At 45.4% G+C, this 27652-nt stretch overlaps 1 protein-coding gene and 1 long non-coding RNA gene across 2 annotated transcripts in view; one reads left to right on the forward strand and one right to left on the reverse strand.

Moving 5' to 3' along the window:
- Positions 1 to 27652, reverse strand: part of LOC138515534 (uncharacterized) — a 494176-nt gene that overhangs the window by 155601 nt on the left and 310923 nt on the right. The gene's annotated exons all lie outside the window — the stretch shown is intronic.
- PGRMC2 (progesterone receptor membrane component 2) overlaps positions 1 to 27652 on the forward strand; it is a 187512-nt gene that overhangs the window by 84280 nt on the left and 75580 nt on the right. Inside the window, exon 2 of the mRNA XM_069631094.1 lies at positions 13530 to 13685. Coding sequence (XP_069487195.1) covers positions 13530 to 13685 — 156 coding nt within the window. The remainder of the gene's footprint in view (positions 1 to 13529; positions 13686 to 27652) is intronic.

Raw genomic sequence — 27652 nt, forward strand, 5'->3', positions numbered from 1 at the left:
CTAGCAGTGTTTCTCGATCAATGTCTCTAACTTTCCCCGCCACATTGGTGATCATTGAAGAATTGTAGCCTCTTGATGTAAATTTAGTCTCAAGCAGCGAGGATTGACGCTCATATTCGGTGTTGTCTGAAATGTTCCTTCTATAGCGTAGGAATTGGTTAAGGGGTACGCTATCGACCATTCTCTTAGAATGGAAACTCGTGGCTAGTAGTAAGCTGTTCCTGTCAGTCTGTTTGGTGTAGACCCTGGTCTCAAGTGTGGCATCACTGACCTATACCTCTACATCCAAAAAGTGGATAGCGGTGCTACTTGTCTCCGTGGTAATTTTAATGCTGAGGTGCATCTCATTCATCATTTCGAAAAAATTCTCTAGTTCATCATGGGGGCCTGTCCATATTCCAGAGATGTCATTGTACCAGATGTAGAGTGAGAGGTGTCTCCTCCATCTTGGTGATGTTAAAACATGTTCATGTTCCAAGTAGTACATATATGCATTCGCATAGCATGGTGCCATAGCTGCACCCATGCTCGTACCTGATTTTTGTAAGAATCGATCCTGGAATTTCAAAGAAATTATTCATGAGTACGACTTTCAACAGGGTAAGGACGAAAAGTCTCTCGCCCTGGCATTTGTCCGATCTTAACTAGAGCCATTCGATTGCTTCTAGTCCGGATTCGTGTGCTATGCTAGTGTAGAGCGATGGGACACCATGGTGAACATCGGGTCGCCCCCTTTAACTAATTGTACGCTGTTGAATTTCTGTAGAAAGTGCATTGTGTCTGACATAAGTGACAGTTTCCTGAATCGGAGGTTGAAGGATCCTTTCCAGGTATTGGGCCAAAGGTTCGAGGATACTATCTGTAGCTGCTATAATGGGACGTCCCAGAGGTTTAATCAGTCTCTTATGTATCTTGGGTAGTATATATAACGCTGGCATTATGGGATACTTATTCTCAAGGAAACGTGTTTTTTCTGTGAACATTTTCTTCTGCCTCATCAAGTACCCCTTTCATTGGTGATCCTACTGCTTCTGTAGGATTAACGGGTACTTCCATATGTTTCCCCATCATTCAATTGGCTTTCAATTTCCTCCAGGTAATCCTGTTTGCCCTAGTGGCCAAAATGTAGATGACTAGCAAGATTTCTAACTGGGACATAGGTTCCCTAAGGAGTGCATTTGGGCTCAATGTGTAGCAATACACAGTTCTGGTTTGGTTCGATTATTTATTTTTTTTGTATTTATTTTTTTTCTCTTCCAAATGGCCTTGTGACGTTAGCCTGTCTGCACCTGAAATAACCACTACACACCTATTCAAGGCAGTAGATATGTCCAAAAGGAACACAATTTGTAGAAATCACAAACTGCTCATGAGACAGAGCTGTGCACCCCTACTCCTCGGCTTCTGTTTGTTCCTTCTGGCCACACTCAAGAGGTAGCATGCACTCATTGAATGTGCTAATTACTACAGGTACCAAACATCCAAAGTACAATCGCCATTGGGCTTGAACATGTCCTTTTCTAAAATAGATCAGACCACAGATGATAGAGCGGAGACACTCGCCTTTAGTGAGGAGGAGGCACAAAGAATACTGGGGTTAATCAAAAAAGCAGGAGCCGAGATAACGGCAACTGACAAACCTGAGGCATTGATCCAACAACTCGAATGGAAGATCCGAAGAGAAATTAATCTAAAGCTTCACGCCTCTACCCTTGCTCAATATTATACCACGAAGAGAATACCAAGGGGCTTACGCGTAAACCTCGAGCCCACACTGCAAAGAAAACGCTGCCTTTGTAAAACGGTGGCATCTAATTTTAAACCAATGTTCTCTTGATTTAATACTTTTAACAATTGAAGAACTGGCCCACTCCCTGAAAAATCTAAATGAGCACATTGAGGGATTAAAGACCGCATTGAGCAAAGGCTATACCGAAGATCCACTCCAACAGATCTTAGAGGAAACGAAGCAAAAAGTGGCGAGCTACAAACAAGAACTTGAAGTTGAAAGGATCAGAAAATTCAGACGTGACACGCAAGTCTATGAGCTTGATATAGTCTATAGTTGGCAGACATATTACGACCACTATCAGAACAAACCCAATTTTGGCAACACGTGGAAAACAGGACAACCACCAACGGAAAATACTTCATCCGACGCATCGAGCACGGAGCTAGAGGTTACTCCGGGACAGAATGTAGAGGCAACACCAGGACCATCTAGCAGTGACCAAACAGCCACCGATACTTTTTTTTTTTTTTTTTTTTAACTAAAAAAAAAAAAACAATCCGAAGAGGAAAAAAGAAAAAACCTGCAGAGGAAAAAGGCGACAAAGAGAATTTTGATTGTCAACATCTCAACATATCGTCTTTCGAAGATGAAATTACAAGTCCTGAAGAAAGGTTTATCCTTTGTCCCGAAGAACAGTCCTTTACTGCGAGGAAAAAATTGACTTCTTTAAACTTATGCAAAAGTTGAAATTGAAGGATTTCTTAGATTCATTGGATGAGGACACGACAGCGAAAGAACTTCACAAATTTTTGGAACTCGGTCCTAAAAGTACATTTAATCCACCAGTACAGAATCTCATCCTATTCACTTTCGAAAAGAAAGTTCTGCAGGACTTCAAAAGGATACAATTTAAAACCAATACTGAAGTCAACTTTTCCACGAGGGAGCGGCAGACACTCAAAAACCTTCTGGACAATCAGGATGCCATCTTTAAACCACCAGACAAGGGTGGAGCACAGGATTACCTGGAGGAAATTGAATGCCAATGAAATGATGGGGAAATATATGCGGAAGTACCCGTTAATCCTACGGAAGCAGTACGATCACCGATTAAAGGAGTACTTGATGAGGCAGAAGAAAATGTTATCTCAGAAAAAACACGACGTTTCCTTGAATAAGTATCCCATCATGCCAGTGATATATATACTACCCAAGATACATAAGAGACTGATTAAACCTCCGGGACGTCCCATTATAGCAGCTACAGATGGTATCCTCAAACCTTTGGCCCAATACCTGGATAAGATCCTTCAACCTCTGATTCAGGAAACTGTCACTTATGTCAGACGCAATGAACTTTCTACAGAAATTCAACAGCGTACAATTTGTTAACGGGAGAGACCTGATGTTGACCATGGATGTCACATAGCTCTACACTAACATAGCACATAAATCGAATGGCTCTTGTTAAGATCGGACAAATGCCAGGGCGACAGACTTTTTGTCCTTACCCTGTTGTAAGTCGTACTCATGAATAATTTCTTTGAAATTCCAGGATCGATTCTTACAAACATCACGCACGAGCATGGGTGCAGCTATGGCACCATGCTATGCGAATGCATATATGTACTACTTGGAACATGAACATGTTTTAACATTACCAAGATGGAGGAGACACCTCTCCCTCTACGTCAGATACATCGATGACCTCTTTGGAATATGGACAGGCCCCAATGATCTAGAGAATGTTTTTCGAAATGATGAATGAGATACACCCCCGCATTAAATTTACAACGGACACAAGTAGCACCACTATACACTTTTTGGATGTAGAGGTATGTCGGTGATGTCACACTTGAGACAAGGGTCTACACCAAACTGACTGACGGGATCAGCTCACTACTAGCCGTGAGTTTCCATCCTAAGCGAACGGTCGATAGCGTACCCCTTAATCAATTCCTACGCTATAGAAGGAACATTTCAGACAACACTGAATATGAGCGTCAATCCTTGCTGCTTGAGACTAAATTTACATTGAGGCTACAATTCTTCAATGATCACCAATGTGGTGGGGAAAGTTAGACATTGATTGAGAAACACTGCTAGTACCTAAACCAACTAATCCTGGAGAACCACTGGTATGTCACAACCTATTCAATGCAGAGCATGAAAATTAAGAGCAATACAAAAGAAATGGCCAATGCTGGGAATGGACCCACAGTTACAACTATTTCAGAAACTCCCAACATTTGCATACAGAAACAGCAGGTCCCTATGCAAGAGCCTGGTCAAAGCTGAGATTCCATCTCCTCGAATACAGAGTCAGTTTAAGGGCACGACTCGGTGCCATAATTGTCAGCACTGTGGCAATATTATCAAAGGCAACAACCCAGCACACCCTCACTCCGGAAAACCCATTCTGCTGAGACATTTCTGCACCTTTGGTGCTCAGAGTGTAATATATGCACTTAAATGTCCATGAGGACTTTACTACGTAGGGATGACAACTAGAAAAGTGAAAACGAGATGGACTGAACGTAAGTCCAATATCCGCACTAAGAGCCAGAAATCCCTGGTTTCTGCCCATTTCGAGGAACCATGACACACCATTGCACAGTTGAAATTTGTCATTTTAGAGCAAGTCATGACAGGTAGCAGCGGGAGAGATGTACAGCATAAATTGTTAGGAGAAATCCTATGGATTGAACTTCTGGGTTCACTAAGCCCTTGAGGCATGAACACGGAGTTCGATTTGATGTGCTTTGTGTAAAATTGACATGTCGACCTTATAATTCAATGTCTCAAGATAAATACTGTGACTGACAATGATTTCATTTTGTATAAGGGACAACACATGCCTGGTACGTTACCGACCGAATGATAAGGTCTTGAGGAATTTTGGCTATTCTGTATCTAATGTGATTTTGTGACCTGTGTTATCCTGTGAATTGTTGCTTCTTTTCTCAGATTGGAGTTACTAAAATGTTTTGAGGCATAAAAATGTGGAGGGGGGATCTTTGTTTTGGATATGCCTGATGGTTGTTTTCGGGTCGCTGTTAATGGGCCCGGCTCTTTGAACATTAACCGCATACACACATTCATTCCCCGGGTCTTATCCACTCTGAACCTCGGCTGGTGTTATAAAGCCCCGTGGTAAGTAAAGCCCCACTTATTTTCAGACAGCGGTGAGCGCTTAACGTAGATGGCACTCTAATAGTTCGTTTTAAAAAGGGAGAGAAAAGAAGAGAACAAGTTGAAACAGATCCCAACGCTTTTACGAGAACATAAGAGAGGAGGCAAAGTAAAACCGTGAATTCAGAGTCAGTAGGCTGGATCCGCTTTAAGAGGATCGAAACGAAATGTGTCCAAGGTCACACAGTAGTGCACAAAAGTCTTGAAAGGGTTCAAAAAGGAGTTGGACCAAAGAAAGGGACCAGTTAGAGGGTCAAGGCGGCCAGCCCAGTCCAGAAGGTTAAGGAGGTTAAGGAGTGCCAGGGAAGATACCAGCCGCGGAGTTTCTCAGGTACAAGGAGCGGTCCGTTGATTCGCGGTTCAGTGTGTGTGGCTATCCGGCCGCTGGGGTGCTTGGCACAGGCAGTTCGACCACAAACCGGGCTGGGATGCGAAGAAAGAAAAACTGGTTGTGCCCACCAGTCGGGGGAAGAAGCCTCTCCAGCCGGGAGATCTGCTCTGTCGTCGGGAAGTGGTGAGTCGGTTCTGCAGGGCTCCACCGGTGGTGTCGTCGTGGTAGGTCGGCTCAGCTTCTCCCTCGTCGGATTCTCAGGTCCTGTGGCGACTTCTGAAGTGCCAGTACCCAAAGCCCTACTTTTATGCAGAAAACCCTCATTCACTCAGCCTAGCTGTCACTCAAACATGCTAAGTGGTGAGCCGGCCGGCTCACCGCTTGGACCAATCACACAAGAGTGCGACCTGAGTTACCAAGGTAACTCGGCCCAGGGTGCCTAAACCCCCTCCCATACACCCTGTGGTACCCAGAGTGGCACCACTTTTGGAGGCTTCTGTGGAGAAGCCCGCCAAAAAGTGGGACAAAGGGCTCGAATTGGGTTGGAGTCACAGAAGAGAACAAACGCCATTTTAGAATCAAGTCTTGGCAAAAAATACCAACCGGAGAATTAATATTAATTAAATAAACGGGCGGTATGTTCGAGGCTATGAGAATTAAATAATTAAAGTTGGTAGCCTCGAACAATGGGAAAATCCCATAGGAAAATATCCGCGGTCGAATATAAAAAGTAGTTTCCACTGCCACCAGCCAAAATTCGATCAGGGGGGACAGAGACGTGCCCCCTCGACTAACAGACCCCGGGGCAATCTAATTGCCCCGACCAGTACGTCCACAATATGATGGTTTGTACTGGTTTCTGTTAATAATTTGGAACTAGTAAAGCCAATGGTGACTTTACATGCCCTGGGAGACAGTAGTCAGTCCCAGGGTATGGAGTCTGTGGTGGGGTGTCACTATGACACCCCAGTGTTACTGCACGGAGGGTGCTGTGTAACACACATAGGAAAAACACATGAGACCCTATGGAGTAAAGAACCCCATAGCCCATAAAACACATACGCAGTCAAAGGAACACCATAAATCATGTCCAAGAGTGGGAGAAAGAGTGTCACTCTTGGCAGGAGGAAAAAACAAACTCCAGAAATCCAGCAAAGCTGCTGGGGGACTCACTAGGTTAGGAAATTCAGCCTAAAGAGAATTCTCCCTAACAGCGACCCAATTGAGCCCCTACAACATGCTAACCCAACACAAGGGAGCATTTATCCACCTGCACCCTCAGTCTATGAACTTGGCAGCTTGGCTCCTCAAGTCATAGAATTTGGCCACTTGAATCTTCCACAAAGGTGTATGGATATCCTAAGAGGCTTGAAAACCCAACACCAGTCCCTGCTGTTTCAAAAAGTGGAAGAGATTTGTGGTATGGTGCACGACAAACGCTAAACCCAATGGAATCTTCTCCAGCTAACTTTCTACACTACATGCTTTATCTGCTAGACTCCGGCCTAGTATTTAATTCCATCAAAGTGCACCTGGCGGCCCTGTCAGCTTCCACCACTTCACAGAACAAGGTGTCCTGGTGGAAAGTTCCTAACATTAAGGCATTCATGGAAGGATTAAAGGGGCTATAACACTCCCCCGGGTTGGGATCTCAATGTTGTGGTCTCCAAGCTCATGGCCCCACCGTTTGAGCCTATGCACAAGGCCAACCTAAAACATCTGCCTGCATTCCATTGCATTCTCAGTAGCTATCGCCTCTATAAAACAAGTCGGTGAGCTACAGGCTTTGTCCTTGGAAGACCCTTTCTTCATAATCCACAAGGACAAGGTTGTCGTCAGACTACACCCTAGGTTCTCACTTAAGTCCATTTCAAAGTTCCATGTTAATCCATAGAACTCCCTACCTTCTTTCTGCTGAATTCGATGGATTTTGAAAGAAGCCTTCATACACTTGAGGGTGGTCTTTTACAAAATTAAACCTCTAAGGAAAACAGACCAACTTTGTTTCCATAGCACCTGGAGTTCAGAGTTCAGAGTTTGGCAGAATAGGCAGTCTGCTTCCAAACTACCTTGCGTGTAGTAAGGTATGTCTTTGCTGTCTACATTGTGAGGAGGAGCCAGCTTTCAAAATCTGCTAGCCGGAGCGGCTGCGGAGTTTGACCGAGTTGGCAGTCTACGGCAGTCTACGGTGGGAGATGGCCCCTGGGAAACCCCACGAGGAAGAAGGAAGGCGTCTCTGCAGCCAGCGACACCGCGTGGAGGAACACCGTAGCCCGTTGTAAAGAGGTAAGACCCAGTTAGAAGATTCTGCCCCCCCCCCTCCCTCTCCCGTGATCGGGTCGAACAACGACTCGCAGGGCCCTCTTCACTGCCCGGACTTACCAGACTCGATCGAGGGACCTGCAATGGTCGCCCCTGCTTTAAATCTAAATTTTGATAATCGAGTGCCTCGACCCACGGTGGCCTCATTAGCAGCCCCTGCTAAGCAGGAGCAGGACTCTGTTACTGGAGAGAGGGGGGGTGGGGGGGTAGAGGGGTTGGATGGCCCCGGGACTCGGGAGGGCCTCGGATGCGTCGGGACCTCTGCGGGACAGATTCAGAGCCACAGCAGCGATGCAAATTTGCATCACAGTAAAATCAAAGCCTGACATACAACAAAATAGCTCCCCCCACCAAACACAGAGCAAGCTCAATCTCCAAATTGTTAAACAATAAGAAAATCCCTAAAGCTCTCGGATTGGACTTAGAACTTGACCGCCCAAGCGGTAATAGCGTGACAATAGAAATGGACATCCAGCCAAGGGCAAATTTGGAAAATCTTCAAAGTCCGCCTTTGCGGCCCAATACGAACAGCCTTGATACTGAAGATAGACCGGGGCTGCCACAATCCCCCATGGTAGTCTCGTATGGGACGGACTCTATTTTGAGCCCTGGTGATGAAACGGAACAAACGAAAGATGCAGAAAACCCGCTCAATTCAACTGACCTGGATGTTTCAAACAACCAAAAAGTCAAACTTGAAATCCCTATCCAAAAGAAAGCAAAACTAAGAGAAAAGAAGACAGTAAAACTTACAAAAAAAGAATGGGTCAACAAAACTTTTGACTTTTCCAAAGACAAAAGGGGACTTTGACGAAACCGAACGATAAGGAGGAAAAAAAAAAACCTGGAAATACATAAAGATAAATCCAACACTTAAATCCAGTATAACAAATCAATCAATAGTTTCTCACTTCTTCTCAAAGAAGTGTTATGAAAAGAATTTACATTTGGGAGAGTTAACCGATGCGGAAATTCTGCAGGGGGCGGATGCAATCCCTGGGATTCAGCTTTTGGGGCTTGAAGTTTATTCTTTGGCCTGCTTGTCATTAGAAGCAACTAAACATCGCGGCCCTCAGAAAGAAAACACGGATCTCTATAAAACTAACACACCTGTACCTGGTTCGCGCGAAGGTAATAAGCGGACGCTGTCAGCGGCTGAGTTGGCGGTTGAATTACCCACTTCAGCGACGGGAGTCAGTCCCTTTAGAAGTGAAATAACAAGCGCCCTTGAGGTGCCACCGGATGGTTTTGAACTTCCCTTAGACGGGGTCAACACCGCAATTAATGAACATCAGGGATGTGGACCCGAATTCTCACTTGGTGTGGTCTGAGAAGTATTAACAGAAGGACACAACCATGATGCATCCCAGCCTACAGAATGTCAAAGCACAGAGACCAGAAAAAGGGCGGTTAGCCCTCCTTGTGACATATTACCAACATCGGCACCAAATAACAAAATCTTACCACTAGTTAGTGGGTCAAATAATGGAAATCCGAAGGGAGCAGGCCCAACAGAACCAAGACACTCCTTTCCTTTCGCCTGTAAGAATGTGAACATCATCAAGATTTGTGGAATCTTTACCCAAGGAAACCCTGACAAAAAAAACAGATCTGATGGCAATTATGTCCACCATAACAATTGCGTTGGCTCCTTTTTCAAAATTGTATAAGTGTTTCATGCCTCACTTCTGGCTATGATGTATAGCAAACTAACCTTTTTTGGAGGGTTTTGTAACCTTTGCACCTGCAGTAGGAGAACAATCTGGGTCTAGCCCTCGTCAACAAAAAGATGAGTATAAAGTACACTCAAATAATCAAAGCACGGAAACTATAAAACTGGAACCATCAAATAGTTCCCAAACATCTACGCTGACGGGACAAAAGGAGATCTCAAGCGCTAGCAGACCAGTGACGGATGAAAACACTTTAAGGAAGAAAGGAGTACTAGAGCTGAATAAAAGCTCAGTATCTCAGAGCCAACATCACCCTTGTCAAGTAGACAGTCGGGTTCAAGATAAAAGCAGAGGGACTGGAACGGTCAAACCGGCACCGCAGCAAGTGTCAACAAAGAAGCCTTTGAATGGCTGCATTGTGAGAATTGCACACGGAAATTGAACCAAAGTCCCTTCAAGACCGACACCCCTTAAAACGTCAAACTTCTTTTAATTGTATGGAAGCTGTTCCCAGTTTTTTCCCAATCACTGGGTAAAAACCCTGCAGAAAAAAGGAGGGTCGCAATTGAACTACACAATGTAAATGAACGGCCTGCAGAAGAAAACTGCCGAGGAAGCAGCCCTTGCTATGTTGGCTCAAAGGGTGCCCCCAAAACCTTCCCTAGAAACTGTCGCAGAGAACTGAGGGCGATCTCTCCCTAAACCCAACGACCAGCAAGCGAATCGTGACTAACGATTCAGAAGATCTAACCGTTTTGGTGGACCTATCACAAATATTCGATAGAGGAGATGGACTGAGTTTATTGTCTAGAAGAAAATCACCAACAACTACATACTTCATCGATAACACAACTGGCAGCACTAAAGTCACGTCGCCTCCCTTTCTCTCATTGGCTGATAGACGAGACCGAATCGAAACAGACAGAAGGGGCTGTGCTGACTCACAGCAACAAAGATCAAAGGGAGACACCAGAAATCTGTGCTCTCCCAGCAGACCTCCAACAAAGCAGGTTGATAAAATTAGAAGGGCCGACTCGAAGAGAGGTGGAAGAGTAACATGGGACAAAAAGATACAGAAGGAGAAAGGAAAATCCGAGACATGTACAAGCTCTGAGAAAATCTGAAGAGATTTCAAAAAAGAAGAGCTGAGTCACTTACAAGATTAAGAGCAATAGAAACTTTCATCTTGAAACAATAGGAAACTCTGATGGAACAATCCTCAATAGGAAAAACGTTATGACTCTATTCCAATGAATACCCACTCTAAGATCAATCTCTACAGATGGTATTAAAATCGTTGAATTTGTAGTGAGTGGAAAATTAGATGGTGTGTACCTACACATTCCATCATCGGTGGGGAGGGCGATGAGATCACAAGCCGCAGAAAGTTTTGGGATATGAATTATCCACATATCGAGGATCAAACGGGAAGTTTGAGGAAAAACCTAGTGACCGACCAACAGAGCGAAAAACTGGTGAACTGTTGCGGAATGAACAGATATAAATCCGAACAGGAGATAGACAACGAGGTCACAAAAAAGACGGTTACCACAAACCTCGTCAAAAGGAAAAGCCTGTGAAAATAAATCTTACCAGCGCGAATGGCAGGGGAGGCCGTGCCCTTTCACTAAAGGAAAATAAAAAAAAACTAGGTGACCTCATGCCTTCAGTGACACAGAAGGAAGTAACATATTCCTGAAGATCCATTGGCGGTGGGTCGATAACCCAAAGGTCCGAAATCCAAACTAAAGATTACATTTACTCTGGAAGAAAGTGAGTCTGATGACCTTAAATCTCCAGCTGTCGACACAGAAAAGATGCTATCACAAGAGGGCCAAAAATGGAGATGAATTTAAAAAGCTTTGAATCAGACCAAACTAAGTTAGCAAATCCGGAATGAGGGAGTGAAGGATGATGCCCTTAAAGAGTCTCCAGGACATATAACCTGCCTGAAATTTGGATCTTGGAACACAAGAGGTTTTGTGCATCTCCTAAAACCAAGTGACGTTTGCCTAGGTGACTTTGATGTACTCTGTCTCCAGAAGACTTGGTTAAGAGATGAACCAGCTATGGATGGGTTTTAAACTTGCCTCGCCCCTGCAGCTAAAGGTGTTTGGCCACCGTTTTTCAGGCCTACTGATCATGGTTCGATCAAACAAAGAACTTAGAGTAATAAAGGTAATGGAGTCGTCATTATATCTTCAAGCACTACATCTAAAGTGGGAAGGATCCCAGCCAGCTATAACAAAAGCAGAAGACCTTATAATAGTAAACTGTTACTGGAACCCTTTAATACAAAGTGATGATCAGTTTCTAAAGCAACCTAATGAAATGATGAGCAAAATTGAGTCAGAGTACCATCCTTGTCACCCGATTGTTTGCAGAGATCTTAACTTGGAATATCCAAAAGTACAACAAAACACCAAGGATCCCCCAATAAAGACTCAAAGGATGAATAGAGGGATAAAATGGGCAAAAGCGATGCAAACAAGAGACCAACACAATCTTCATCTCTTGAAAGAAGATGTTGGCAACTTTATACCAACTTGGGAAAGGAATTCACGCTCAGCAACATCCGATCACATATTTGACTCAGTGTATATTACTACAACTGAGTACATGTATCCATGTTTTCTCATTGTAAATCACATTCAATAATTTTATACAGCGAACAAGTTTATATTGCTGACATTGCGATATCCATCTCACATATTAGCGTACAGGCATTTCTCATGTTGTGGTGATTAGAAATATTTTAAACAAGCTTTCTAGACTCTAAAGATGTCCTTTAGTGGTGTCACCAATCTTTTTGGACCCGTGATTATCTAAAGTTGTTGTTTTGTTCACAAGAATACATTCAATGAGAATTCTTCATTCATCCTATGTTCCAATGTTTCTAACCTGTGGATCTAAAACATCTCTCTACGTGATGGGATTTGTTGTAAATTACCTCCCCTGGGTGGTCGCACCACTCACTCTAGGATAACCAATCTCAGTTGACGCTTGGGGAGTTTGGCTTACAGGGCTACCAACATGTTGCGTCACTACAATGAGTAGTTTTCTTTATCTTGCTTGCTCCTTCAAGGGTAAGGAAAATAAAATAGCAGGTCAAGATAGTGCCAGAAATGACCATAGATTTGATTAGCTAAACTTTGTATTCCTGCATGGTAACTTCTTTGTCATTTAATTTCTTAGTGTATCAATCGCTGCCTGCAGCAAATCTGTCGGCAATGCCGTTAGTGGTTGGTTGCATCTCTCACCATGACTGCCCTAGCCCCTCATTTTCACACTTGGCAATCACACGGCTGTTAGCTGGATGGGTTGTCTGGACTTTTGTCTTTTCTTTATTTTTTTCACAGCCAATTTGCTTGGAAGTGAATATGCTGTTCACACATGGCCATGCACCACCCCCACTCACCCCCGGCCCACCTATCCTACAAAAAAAGCCACGGTCCCATCCTAAAGGAAGCAATGTCTCAAATTATGGAGGAAAGGAAGCTCTGGACTAGTACAGTAGTAGCTACTACGAGTCCTTTTTTTCTTTTGCTCAAAATTCATCTTAGTAGAATCCATACTACTTTTTACATAGTCATACATGCAAATTAAGAACTCATTTTTACCTTACAGTCCACTTAGATAATCTGTAAATGGACATTCATGTCCACTGCTTCACTGATATTGTATCTGTAGAGCTAAATTGGTGCATGCATGGGGCAGATGTATCGGTTTCCTTTCTATTTTGTTTTGTAGAAGTGTTTGTACATCCAATTTCTTTTTGTTGTATATGCCTGTGAGTAGTTGGGACTTTGAGCGGTTTAAGGGGTAACTATTAGTAGCCGTGCTTTCCACTAAGTGGAAAGAGTCCTGATGACTGCCAATCTCTGCGTGGTTTGGGCAGAACCAACTTGGAAGCAATCTGAAACCTCTAAATAGGCTGCTGCCAGTTTCAGAGGAGATACTATGTTGAGACTATGGACGCCTTTTTTAGGAGGGTGGGAAAAATGCTTTACATCCACCCCCAAGGAATGTGCTTTCGGAGTGTTGACTTGTATATACAGATCGTAGGACTGTATGGGATAATTTTAATGTTTCATGCTGACTTCTTATTCCTTACATCCATACTCAATTTGGCCAGAACAGTGGCGGCTTTTATGTATTGATCTTCCTGTTTATTACAGTTCCCTATGGATTTTGTATTTCTGGTTAAACCTGCATTGAATGTAAGCACCTGTGACTCTGGCTAATACATGTACCTTTTTATTTATTTTTTATCTTTAAGGGGCTCCGTATGGAATATTTGCTGGCAGAGATGCATCCAGAGGTTTAGCAACATTTTGTCTTGAGAAAGAAGCACTCAGAGATGAATATGATGACCTGTCAGACCTAAATGCTGTGCAGATGGAAAGTGTTAGAGAATGGGAAATGCAGTTTAAAGGTATGCAGCATACTGTGCACCATTTTAACCAAATAAATCGAGGAATGTCGATGTTGAAATTAATCTAAATGTTACAATTTCAGGTTAATTAAAAAGAGCGAAATTTAGTTTTCGGCCTCTTCTGTGTATACATACTACCTCTTGCACATGTGCAGAAGCGTACATTGTAATAAACTGCTTTAGGACTTACTGATGTCTTCTACAAATATGTAGAAAGATGCAAGGGCCTATTGGGTTCCTCAATTCTCTCAAACACCCAAACCTATAGATGGTAACACATGAGCGAATACTTAAGCTCCACATGCTAGGCACCCTAGTCCCGATCTGTCCCTATAGAATACTGTACTGTCCCTCTTTAGTGTCCACTTTCCTTAGGGGACAGTGGTGGGCCACCTATTTAAGGAAAAGAGACAAAGCGGTCCTTACTTCTCTCTTGCACTCATAAGAAGCAGGACAAAGCTCACAAGTCTGTGGTTAAATAATACCAAACATTAAAGTTGAAAATGAAAATCGGTACAAGCATGTCTCTTTGGGACTTTAATGTTAACCATCCATGTACTAATATACTAAAACCATTCTCTTCACCCGTAACTGAGCTGCCTCATAATACTTTGAAAGTCTGGGAACGACCCCTCCCCTCCCCCCCACCTTCCCATCTCCTCCCTTAGTCCCAGAAGCCATCAAGGTCCCACGGGCCAAGCGTGGCCTCCACTTCTTTCCACAAAGGGCAAGGTGAGTTTACATGTTTTTGTTTTTAAAAGCATGCAAAGGAAGGCGAAGAGTCAAACACATGGCGCCCTAGGCACATTGGAGCAATCCTTCCCAACCCATGGTAATGACAGTTGGCCCCATCTGGACGAGTCCCCTTTCACCTTGTTCAAAAGTGGCATGTAGTTTGTTTATTGTGCATTTGTTAGGCGCTTATACAGCAAGTCAAAGCGCCCACAGGGCAACAGGGTGGGAACATGGGCTTGAAAAACAATGAAAACAATGAAAACACTGAAGGATAAAGACAGACCCACTAGGCCTTGTTAGCATTCAGAATGTGTACGTGATGAGCGAGGAGGGTGGAAGGGGGAGTGTATGTATGTATGTGTGTGTGTACGCGCTGGGAGTGCCCGTTCCCATGAGTGAGCAGCAGATTGAAGTGCTTTGGTGAGAGTCAGCTGCCAATAAGTGCAGGCCTACAGTGGCATATGCCAGTGGATGCCAAGGCAAGTGTTGGGATTGGGCGGAGGCTGAATGTGATTGGGTGTGGGAGGCCAGGGCCCAGAAGGACACAAGATCTCAGCAACTGTGGGATTAGCAGAGGGAAGGAGGAGACAACTTCTGGAGTTTGAGAAGATACGGCCCAAGAGGAAGGGGAACACTGTTCAGTAAGCTGAGGAAAGCTATCGGCCACCAGCCCTCTGTTTAGCCAAGTGCTTGACACAAGGGTTGATGCCAGAGGAATGTAGAGATCTAGAGGGAGTGTATTTAGTAAGAGCAAGTTGTAGATCTTGTGGTCCCCGGCCCCAAACTCTGTTATGATGCAGAGGGATTTGAATTTCATCCTTGAAGCAACAGGGAGCCAGTGGAGATATTCTTGGGGCTGCAGAGATGCAGTCAAGGATAAATCTTGCGGCCCTATTCTGGATTAGCTGGAGGGGATGTAGAGAGGAAGAAGGTAGATTCAGGAAAAGGCTATTGCAGTAGACTAGCCTAAGGCTATTGCAGTAGTCTAGCCTAAGGCTATTGCAGTAGTCTAGCCTAAGGCTATTGCAGTATTCTAGCCTAGAGAGAACCAGAGCTCTGGAGACATTGAGCTTCTGGGAGAAAGCGAGAAAGTTGAAAGGTGGACTTCTTGGCAAGGTCCTGAATGTGAGGGAGGAAAGAGGGGAGTCTAAGATGACTCCAAGGTTTCTGGCTTCAGATGGAGGAGATGGAGGGGAGGGAGTGGGGGGAGAGAGCACCCATATAGGGTGGCCAGAATTGGGGGAAGAAAGCGGAAGCAGGAGTCCCAATAGGAAGGATCTGTTACCAGGACTGAGCCGATGGGCAGTCTGGCATGATGGAAGTAGTAAGGAGAGGGTTGGAGGGAAGTTTGAGGAAGAGTTGTGTGTCATCTGTGTAACACTGGAATATGGGGGAGAAGGTGGAAATGTGTCAGTGGAGCAAGGTAAGTGTTAAAGAGCCAGGGAGAGAGGTTGGAGCCCTGGTGAACACCACAGGTGGAGAGAAAGGTGGGGGGGAGGAGAAAGTGCCCAGAATAACCCGCTCCGAGATACCCAGGATATCATGGAGATGTTTTATGAGGATGGAGTGGTTGACCGTGTCAAAGGCAAAGGACCGATCCATTAGAATGAGCACAGCAGGAGAGTTGGAATCCAAAGTTGTTCAGAAGAGCAGTTTCTGTGCCTCTGGATGCTCTGAATCAAGATTGATGGTCGTGGAGGCAACCAACAAGTTCAGTGTGGGAGGTAAGTTGGGGGAAGGCCCGCTTCTCCAGGAGTTTCCTGAGGAAGGGGGTGATAGATAATGGAGCCATATACATTGTCTCAAGGGTACTCCTTGGGGTTATTCCCAGCTATGTTATAATTTCTGGCTGCCATCTAAAGGGAGAGGAGACCCTAGACTGATGAATGTCCCCCTGAGTGGAGTGGTTGAGTATTTTTCATTTACTGAGCTTTACCTTCAGCCCTGCAACTTCCCCAAACTTAAATTCCCACACCATCGTCGACAAGTATTCTATAGGGCTCGTATGTATCAATGACATATCCACAATGTTGTCCCCCAAATGGAAGGCCTTGGTCACCTTACTTGCCGCCATTTGTCCTCCTCGTCTCGGCATTCCCGGAAGCGACTTCACCGGTTACCTTCCCTGACCTCGTCAGAGGATGGCGCTGCGCCGAAAGTGGCTTGTTCCACGAAGTCTCGACTCCGGAGGAATGGGTAGCCTTCAGGGAGCAGATGGTGGCGATTTTTCAATTTCAGGGCACATTTCCGTCCGTGCCTTCGGAAGAAGCCGGCAGGGAACTGTCTCTGTCCGATGCTTGCGCGCCTTCGGGCCCGGGTACTCATCGGGAACCATTGAGGTCCCATTCGGACAAGGTTCAGGTTGATCACCAGGCACGTGATATATCCAGGTCTCTGCCTTCGTCCCTGGTGAAACCGCAGAAATCTGGTAAGTGCTCGAGGTCGGCGTCTACTGTTGGCACTGCGTCTGTTCGATACGGATGTCGAGGCTTTGCCTTCACACCAGCCCTCAACGCCTTCGGGCCTTTTGGCCGGAATTTACCGATGGAGGTCCCTGGTACTGTGGATCGTCCAAGGAAGGCTACATCTAAGTCTGTGAGGCCTGTTAACGATTCCAGACCCACTTCTGTCCCTAGGCAGGAGTTATTTCTTCCTCTGGATAATATCTGAGGATGAAGGGGTCAGATTTGGAATTTGAGCCTGATGTGGCCCCTGTCTTTTCCGGGGACAGTCATTTGGAAGAGTTAAGTCAATCACTCCATGATGCCAGTGGCTTGGCCACTTCTCCTGAGGTGGAGTTTGGCAGGCCTGAGCCTGGGGCTCATGCAGAGTCCTCTTCTAGGAGACTGATGGCTAGGGTTACTGAGTATCTTGGTTGTTGTAGTCCTCTGGAGGCATTTGCTCAGGTTTACTTGACTGATATTTTGGATCAAGGTCTGTCCTCTGATCCAGTGTTATTTTTTCATTTGACTTTGCAGAAAAGGGTGGCAGTTGCTTGGCAGACCCCGGAATCTCTTCCAGCAGTTAAGTCGTTAACTAAAAAATACCACCTTTCCAGTAGCGACCCCCACCGCACACCCCACCCCACCCCCCACCACCTTTCCTCTCACCCCACTGACGAGTGGTTCAGGCGGCTACAGCCACCTTGAGGCAGGTGGTTTACCCTACCATCCCTCCTGATGGGGACGACAAACGCTTCGATGGTTGGGCACACAAGGTGTTTTCTGTGGGGAGTATGGTGCTGAAGTCGGCCAACTCCACTTGTGCCTTGGCAAGATTTTCACACACACTGTGGAATTGTTTCTCTAGCGGCTCAGCATGTTCCCGAGGGGGAAGAAAGGTATGGGTTCCTTGCTCCCGTGCAAGATGGCAAGGATGCCATGTGTGAATCCCTTCAGTCAGGCTTGGACACGGCCGACTGTGTTAGCAGGTCCATCGATGCAATCACATTTATACACAGGTTTGCGTGGTTGCGGAAGTCTGGTTTTGCTCCCGATGTACAAGCCCGTCTTCTGAACATGCCCTTTGATGGTGTGCATTTGTTTGGCAGCAAGGCTGACGAGAGCCTGGAGAGGTTGCAGACCTCAAAAGCTGCTGCTAAATCCTTGAGAGCAGCTGTGCGTCAACCTCTGCCTTTTTAGTCCTAGGGGACAGCAGGGGAGGTTCCTTTTTTACTACTCCTCTTTTGGTAGGATGCAAGGAGCTGCCAGTCAAAGGGGGCAACATAAGAGTACCCGTGGTGGTCGGGAGAAATGGAGGTGCCAAAGCTACTCGGGTAGCTGCCGCAGCTGCTCCAGAACAACTCGGGCCATTTTCCATTGTTCGCCGGTTGGGGGCAGACTGTCTCGGCATCTCGAAGACTGGCAAGCTATTAGTTCGGATGCATGGGTTCTGGATACAATAGCCCACGGCTACTGCCTCCCCTTCCTAAAGCGGCCTCATGACAGTCCACAGTGGACCGTCTCTTTGAAGCTTCCGGACCCGCTCCTTGTGCAGGAAATCTTAATCCTGCTGGAGAAAGGCACTATAGTATTGGTGTCTGTAGTGGAGAGGAACAAGGGATGGTATTCCCCATATTTTTTTGATTCCAAAAAAGACTGGGATTTGAGACCCATCTTGGACTTGCGTTGGTAGAACAAACTCCTCAGAAAGGATGGTTGCTCTTTCTCTGGTCCTCCAGGCCCTTAGACTTCAGGATTGGTAGGGTGTCTCTGGACCTACAGGATGCTTACTTTCATGTGCCGATTCATCCAAAGCACAGAGTATCTGAGGTTTGTGGCTGGCAGATCGTACTTTCAGTTTCAGGCCCTGCCATTCGGATTGACCTCCGCCCGAGGGTCTTCACCAAGCTAATGTTGGTGGCAGCGTATCTCAGGCGAGGGCGGATTCATGTTTAACTCTACATGGAAGACTGGCTGATCGAAGCATGTTCTCCTGAGCAAGTGATGGATCATCTCAGTCTCACCTGCCGCTCCCTCACAAGCTGGGCTTCCCCCTAAATTTCATGAAGTCTCATCTGACACCTTCCCAATGGCTCCAGTACATCGGGGCTCATCACATTGTGCGCATGGACAAATTTCATGCCCAGCATCTTCCGGCTTTCTAATTCTTAAGGTTGTTTGGCATCATAGTGTCCTGCATTTTTCTGGTGCCAAAGGCCAGGCTGAGGATGATATCCCTGCAATGGGTCCTCAAGATGCAGTGGTCACGATTCTCAGACAAGATCTCGGATCCTGTTCAGATTCCATTTTGTCTTGCAGGATCTTTTGTGGTGGGCCAACGAGGGGAATCTTATGAAGGGGGAGCAGTTTTGGCAACCGTGGCCGGAGGTGACGGTAGTGACGGACTCTTCCCTCACAGGATGGGGTCCTCATGCCAATGATCTGACCACTAGCGGTCGTTTGTCTCCGGAGTCCAAACTCCACATCAACCTGTTAGAGCGGAGGGCCATCAGGCTGGCCCTGAATGCTTTTCTGCCGTCTGTACGAGGGAAGAGTGTCCTGATCATGACGGACAACACAGTGGCCATGCATTACCTCAACAGAAAAGTGGGGTGGCGGGTAGAGTTACTCCCGTTGTGCAGAGAGGCGATGCAGCTCTGGTTCTGGGCAATCCAGCAAGGAATATCACTCTCTGCAGTACATCTGGCCGGAGATGAGAATGCGGCTGCGTACGCTCTGAGCAGGCAGAGCACGGTCTCTCACGAGTGGGAGGGTTGTAGGTCAAATGTTTGAATACAAAGGATCGAATGACCAAGGGGTCGAATCAAAAGGACCGAAATCCAGTCACTTTTTTGGGGGGGGGAGGGGGTCCCCCCCCCCGCAACACCTGTTTTGGTGCAAAAACCATGTTTTATTTTATTTTTACTATACGAAAAAAAAAAAATGATTAAAAAAAAAAAAAAAGACCCTTTTGGTTTTCGGTCCTATTACCTCGACCCTTTGGTCATTCGATCCTTTTGGTGTCGAACCTTTGACCGGACACTGAGTGGGAGCTGGCACAGGAAGGCCTTCTGGAGATCTTTGTCCTTTGGGGAACCCCACAAGTGGATCTCTTCATGACCAGTGCCAACCGGAAGTGCGAAAGATTCTGCTCAAGGGAATTTCCTCGAGAGGAGCCTTAGGAGACTCATTCATTGTGGATTGGTCATTCCCACTTGGTACATCTTCCTCCGGTCCCCATCATTCCTCAGGTGTTAAGGAGGTTCGGATCCCACATGATCCTCATTGCTCCGGATTGGGCCAGGAGAGCGTGGTTCCCGGACCTTCTAGAATTGTCCATCTGCCCTCCACGTCACTACCGACAGGATATTTCCATAGGTTGGATTCTAGGAGAGCTCTGAGGTTTAGATTTCTACGATATCTGTGGTCAAAGTGGACGATCAACTCTTTGTGGGGTATGCTGGACCCCGATTGGGCCAGGCTGTTACCAAACAGACCTTATCCAGGTGGATTATCCTCACCATTACTGAATGTTAAAGATTGGCAGGCAGGGACCCTCCTGAAGGGTTGCAAGCTCACTCCTAGGGGCGTGGCCACTTCCACAGCCCTGCAGCCGGGAATTCCTATTAGGAATATTTATGACGCAGCGATATGGACTTCTATTCACACCTTTTGTCAAACATTACTCCCTGGATACGCTCCATGGTTAAGATATGGCCTTTGTTAAAGCGATTCTGTATTCTGCCATCTGATTGGGTATTCTAAATTCTTCTACCTCCTCCATTTTCTGGTACTACTTTGGGAGTCTGTCAAAGATGTGGAATACGTTGGAGGACACAATCCATTGGAAGAACAAGTTCATTACCAACTGGTAACGTTCTTTCAACTGGATGTTCCTCCAATGTATTCCACGTCGCCGTCCAAGCTTGCCCCTCTGGAGAGTTTCTTATGCTATTGCAGCTTACGTTCCCTCAAGGCTGCAGCTTACGTTCCCTCAAGGCTATGTGCAGTCAAGCAGGCATTGTGTACAAGCATGTCACACGTTATGGAGGAAAAGACACAAACTGAGGCTATGGGTGCCGTGCGTCCTAAACATCCGGTGATGTCGCCCTCGACGGTGGCCTTCGAGGGACGTCGACCCGACGCCATCGATGCAGGACGCCCACTACCGAAAAATTCCCGAAGTAACACAGCTGTTGACATTACATGTCAAGGATGTGGAATACGTTGGAGGAACATCCATTCAAAAGAATGTTACCAGTTGGAAAGTAACTTGTTCTTTGCAGCTGGGTGTAAAGCAGGCAATTTACAAGTTCTACAATGGGTTTCAGTGTGAAAATAAGCACCACACCAGTTGCCCTCAGTAAGTGTATTCATACTTGTCTTACATATGGTGGGCTACAGAGCGAGTCAGCCGAGGAACAAACTTAAAGTATCCATATGCAACTAATGTCCCTTGTGAAACCCTATGCCTTTGGTTCGCTTGTTCAGGAGCTATATCCTGTAATGCAGCTAGACGGGAGTTTAGCAATTGGACTAGTTCACAAATCACATTGATGGGAACAATTTTTTAAAATATATTTTTTTTTATTTTATTGTTATATACTCTGGCCTGGTGGACAGATGAGGCCAACCTAGTTTAGTAACTGGGCCAACTCTGGGAGCTGTAGCCAAACCAGTAGCCAGGCGAGTGGCCAAGGCTAAGGAGGCTGTGAGCCTGCAAGGGGTCCGCAATGAGTACACACAGTGAAAGGTCAAGGAACACACCTAGACAGTTATACACATTTATGTCCCTATAAGGCCATACAACACCATGAAAAGTGACTGCAAGCATGTCGCAGAAGACTAAATGATACACGTATACAACCACTGAGTAGGGCAAAATACACAAACCTCTGCAAAGGGAGGCAAGTAGTAGTATGCAGCACTAAAGGTCCTCTGAGATGTAACACTAACTTTAGTCCATCCCTAAAATGTATGGGGACCAAAGGTTCACCAAAGTTTCTCAGTTTTGTGAGATGGGAAAACGATAGTGTAGGGCGCCTGGGGTACAATGAGTTCCAAGGGGTAGAGGACAGGTTCTAGCTAATAAGTGTCCCCCCACTTTTGTAATGCTTGCGTGAGCAAGCATTGGCAAAGCCAAACTGTAAGCAAAGTTAGCAAACATTTAAAGGGGGAATAGGGGTTCAGACACGTACTGTTAAAACTAGCCCTCCCCCATGCCCCAGCGTACTCTGGTTCTTTTTTAAGACTCGGCAGGACTTCTGTAAAGGGTCCAAGGTTGCTTTTCCCGCCTTTGGCTGTGCCCTTTGATGGCATGGGGTTGCATGTTCCAGCATTTTTCCGTTCGGCGAAAAGTGCTGGTGCAAGGTCTTCCGGTTGGAGAATGCAGAGGAACTCTATGCAGGGCCCCTCAGCATAGGACTAGATGCAGAAAAGCGGTTTTAGATGCCGCCCTGTTGAACAGTGATGTGAGGGTGGGAGGGCACTTGACCCAGTCAGACTTTGGCCTCCTATCTCGGGTACCCTCGATGACAGACGAAATTTAGCAGGAAGGAGTTCAGTAGTACAATCTGTCAATTCCCCCAAAGTTATAGGCCTCAACACGGAACGGCGAGGTCTATAGTCGGTAGCCCAATTTCTGAGCTGGGCAGCCACTGGATGATCCCGGGGCACTTCCTAGGGATCTTCTTGGCGAACTCGGAGCTGACGTTGAATGGATGTCCCCTCCATTCCAAGGGGAGATCATCCACAAGACAGGGCTTTTCAAGTACAGCAGCAGAAATTGGTCGCCAAGCCGCCTTCCAATGGGTCCATGGTCTCCTTACACGTCTTGCAGCTGGGCAGTAAACTTGGCTCCTTCAGGTTTCTTCCAGGATCTCTCTGGAATGGGTGCAGGGATCCTCTTATTCAAAAAGCAGGTACGAGCTGAAACTCCCATTAGCTGATTAAAATAAATCACTCACACACCCCCAGCAGTAGTCCAATAGGCACCACTGGTGTCAGAGCTCATGCATGCCATTCGGACACACTGAAAGCAGTTTGTGGATTGGGAACAGACCATCCCAACCCACTTTCTGGCAGCAAGTACACATGGCCGTGTAGTAGCCTGTGAAATGCCACGGCTTTCCCATGCACTGGAAGTCCATATACATCTTTTTTATTCCTGTCTCCACAAATCAGAAAGAAGGGTTGGAGAAAAGATGGGTAAATTGACAAATTAAAAACCTTGTGGCATGGACATGTTTGGATACTAGCCACAAAAGGAAGCCAAACGCAGTAAGGCTAAAGTAAAATACACCCAAAAATAGCAAAAAGTAACTGCTGCCACCAGCTTGTCCTTTAGGCACACCTAAAGTAACGAACAGTCCTCTTGAGTGTTAGTCTAAGGCAAAACAAAAAGTGCACCCCATTGTACTGCATTGTACAATGATACAAAGTTACCAAAAGTGGCAACAAGGTAACCAGACAAGGGAAAGAGTTTCCCAGTACTGACAGCCTGAATGACATGTCACTTTCCCCATGACAAATGCGCAAAAGGCAGTGTAGTGAAGCTCGGGGCTCCACTCAAAGCAAAAAGACGCCAGATTAAAAAATAAAAGCAAACGGTTTGTGGGTCCATAAAAATGGAAGGAAAGGTGCTGTAATGTGAAATCATTCCTAACATTGAGCACTATAGGATGACCTCGGAGGGTCTCAGCCCTAGCTGTGTCGCCAGCCAGGGTGTTTCCTTGCATAACACCTGAGGCGGTTGAAGCACAACCTTTGCTACCACTTCACTACTGTTTTCTTCCTCAAATAGTGAGGATGGGAGAAGTGAGGAAGGGGTGAAATTGGGAGAAGTGGCCGCCACGAGAGAAGACGCTTGCTCTGACTCTGACTGCCGCAGCTTTGCATGCTTGCATGGCGTGCTGCAGAGGCGCTGGAAAGTTTGCTTGAGCAAAGAGCTTGTGGTGAGTTCAATGATACTGAAACCCCAGACTCTCCAACTTTAAAATCAATGGAGAAAGGGGATAGCAGAGCTAATCCATTTGACAAAATGCTAGGATCAGCCGTGGATAACGCCTGTCTTGTGCACATGTCCCTAACCCATTCGCCTCACACCTTACCGACTAAATTCAAGCAAACATATGAGCAATTCCAGTCACAAATCAACAAATCTCATCTTCAATGCAATCAAGACATGGATGAAATGATTGAGGATCCTTTTTTCCAGTCCCGACTTGCATACCGCAGGGGCTGTGATAACTGAGTCTTTCCCGTCACCAAACGTCCAGGAATTCCTGCGTGAACCCTTCGGAGCATTAAGTTCACCTTTGCATGCAATCCTCCTTTGATGTATTGATCTGCCAAGGAAAATGCCAACCCTAAAAAAAAAAAAAATCACTAGCTGTTGCAGGCAAATTGCTGTGACCCTGCACAACTAAATTTTGAAAGTAAGCTCCAAAAGCAGAGACAATGCTCTAAATGAGCAAATCGAACAAACTAAACAAATAACAGATCCCTGCACATTGTCTGGAGTGTTGCAGAAACTCTGCAAAGCCCCCAAATCCCATGTCGATCAAGGCATTCAACCTCAAATGTAGGAGTTGAATTCAGCACATAAGATGTTCTCAACGCAAATCCTGTGCTGCGAAGACAGTGCTGTAAATGGTACTAACATCAACTGTAATTAAACTTAACGCCAAAAGTGAGTGCACTACTTTGGAATACGTACAAGCTCTGATGACTCCTCTTCGGATTCATCATTTGAGCGTGAGCACCCTAAAGCTAGAAGAAACGCCTCTCGGTAACTACGGGCTAATGAAGCCCATTACAAACTATGAAGGAAATCGTAGAGAAGGTACTGCAAGAACTAAGCCCCAATATTATGTCGGCTCTAACAATTGCCGTAACACTGGTTCTCAATGTTCGGACAAATAAATGATAATTACAAAGACCAGAGTACTTTGGCTATGATTAACTTGAAGATTGCCAATATTGAAGGAATGCACTTGCTCAAATTAAAAGTCTAGAATGAGAGTGCTGTACATACGCATAAACTTTTGCTAGAAAGTTTAAAAAAACAGTGAGGATAAGACTTCTAGCGGAAGTCGCTAAAGAGGCTCTTGCGCTGCTAAAACCAAGTCAAATGGCTCTCAGCATTGAAGCACCAAGAGGACCACCTGCAAATGGGTCACTGCCCCAACATTGCTCCATAGTCTCAAAACTTGGAGACAGTGACAACAGAACTCCAATGCTTAAAATCAAGAAAAAGGTTGCATGACCCTATGTCTGGCAAACAGGTAAGTCCTGTCAACATCATAAATATTGAAGACCCATCGCTCGAAACAAGGGCAGGCACCAAAGTCTCTGGTCACAGAAAAGGGAAGCTGGGCGTCTGCCAGTGCAAATGAACCCTCAACTCTGTCTACCTCAGCCAATGCAGAGGGACTGGTAGCTAACCCAACCAGCACACAAGTTGCAGCTTTATCTGAAGTAAGAACACATTTTGTGCTGACCAAGTCTGATCAGCTGGTCTACCACAGTGGAAAAGACTTCAAATTGACCAAAGGGGAAGTGCAGCAATTCCAACAATGCGAGAAAATTCCTGAAAAACATTAACTTCATGAATGCTGCAAAGGAATCAACTATTGTGCCAACAAAGTCCCCACTCATTCAGAAACAGAACAGTTTAAAAACCAAAGCGCCTGAGATAGTGATCGACTCTGTGACCATTGACGGAGATGACACGGCCCTACTACTTAATCTATCCACTTGCGATACGGACGAAGAATTCCAAAACAATCTCCAAATGATTCCTACGGATCCACTATAGTGGAAGTGGCGTAGCTGAGCAATTAAATGACGCATATAGGAAAGGCAGTACAACCGTGCATCTGCAAGATCATCCCACAAATGGAAACTAGAGGTGGTGGCGGTGATTCTGAACCGCCTATTATCGCAGCACAAGAGCCCATCTTCTTTACCCTCCAAGAAAAGAGGGCCAAAATAGAAGCTCAAAAACGCACAAAAAATGCATTGGAGGACAATGGGCGACCTGAACAAAAGGTCATGCAGATGATCTTGAAGAGCGCAGTTAGTTCCTCAAAACATGATGGGGTTCCACAGCAAAGTATCGAGTGGTACTCTGCCGTTAAAACTAATGACAACGATGGGGAGACAAAAAACAGTGGACAAGACCAGAAAACGGGAGCAGAAGAGAAAAAGGTTGCACCAACTATTCCTTAATTCTGGAACGGATACTATGAACCAGAGGTGGTCTCATCCTGAATAGAAAAACGTATTGCTCCATCACATGCCTACCCTTAGGATTATTGAGTCTGACGACATAGTAATCGTTGAATTCATGATCAGGTGCGTTTGCATATTCACTTTAGAATGATCTGTGTTTTACTGTTGAGTGCCGAGTCCTCTTTTACTTTTTAGGATTTTACATTATGGAAGCAAAAACAGATCCCAATCTGGGTCTAAGGAGCGGAAATCGCAAATCTGAAGTTGAAATTGTGGGCAAGTTTGATGAATCTAGAAATGAAAAAGCAGAAAGAGTTGATGAAATTGCTTCTGCCATAAAAGGGGAACCTCTTAACCCACAGAGGACACATGCAACCAGCCCCGCAGACTCCAGATTCGGGATATCCTGGAAGAAGTGATGAGAATTACTATCCATTGCAACAACACAACCGATAGACTTAAAAAAACAACATACTATTAGTAGAAGACAAGGAGGAAAATTGGGAGTTGGTTTGTTGGAGTCCTGGGTGAATGCAATCATAGTGAACGCCAACAGGAACAGGCAGCAACATACCGTATTGGAACTTGGAACACGAGGGTCTTCACATTTGTTCAACACATGTGTTTCCAAGAAACCTGGCTCTCAGTAGCCTCAATTGTGGAGGGCTTTGAAGTAACAATAAACCTGCTTATTTTGATTATTTATTTTAGAAAGTGCATGCAGAGTCGTTATTCCAAAAATAACTCCATATAATTCTGATAACTGTAATTGATTCTCCTGATGAAATGAAGGTGGCGGGGGAGCAGGATTTACATCCTTAACATATATTGGCACCATAATGCAGCGGGCACCCTCACATTTGTTGATAAAATAATATCCGAAGTGTGAACGCGTGCCGTAACATAACATTGTGTGGAGACTTAAATCTAGAATGCTTAACTTCAAGATTCTTAGGAAAACCAAAGTCAAAGGGTTGGGCACCATAGTCATCTGGTGAGCCACTGGCAAGAAGAATTGGAGGCAAGAGATATGTCTAACGCTTACCTGGACCCTGCGGGGACACTCCTGGCGCTCCTTAATTTTCTTGCAGTGTACAATGAATTTCTGTAGAGACAAATAAAATAATCTTTCTTAATAATGACCTCCCTCTAACAATCTCAACTCTAATACACTATTCAGTAGGTCTTTAACTAATAATTCCTTTGGCTCACCTTAAGTGGTGTTTTTGTGAGCTCTCCATCCTGTTATAACACAGGGGCGCTAGTCTTGGAAGATAAGGTGATGCCTGAAGAAGGGAAACTGATGACGAAACGGGTAATGAGGAAAAAACCATATGAGGGGGAAAAAACCATGTGAGGAAAACCACCTGGTATGTTCACTGCTGAGGAAATACTACATGAGGGGGTGAATATAGTTTCAAAATCCTGAAGAAAAAACAACTTTAATGACCCTCACTTTTTCCAATGAAAAAAGAAATACAGTCCCAGCAATAACAGTGAAAGCCTATGCAAAACTCCCCTATATCAAATAAAGAACACAAATAACTAACTGCTAGT

The sequence above is a fragment of the Ambystoma mexicanum genome, chromosome 6q (genome assembly GCF_040938575.1).
Source record: "Ambystoma mexicanum isolate Mex_15411 chromosome 6q, UKY_AmexF1_1, whole genome shotgun sequence".
Taxonomy (NCBI): Eukaryota; Metazoa; Chordata; class Amphibia; order Caudata; family Ambystomatidae; genus Ambystoma; species Ambystoma mexicanum.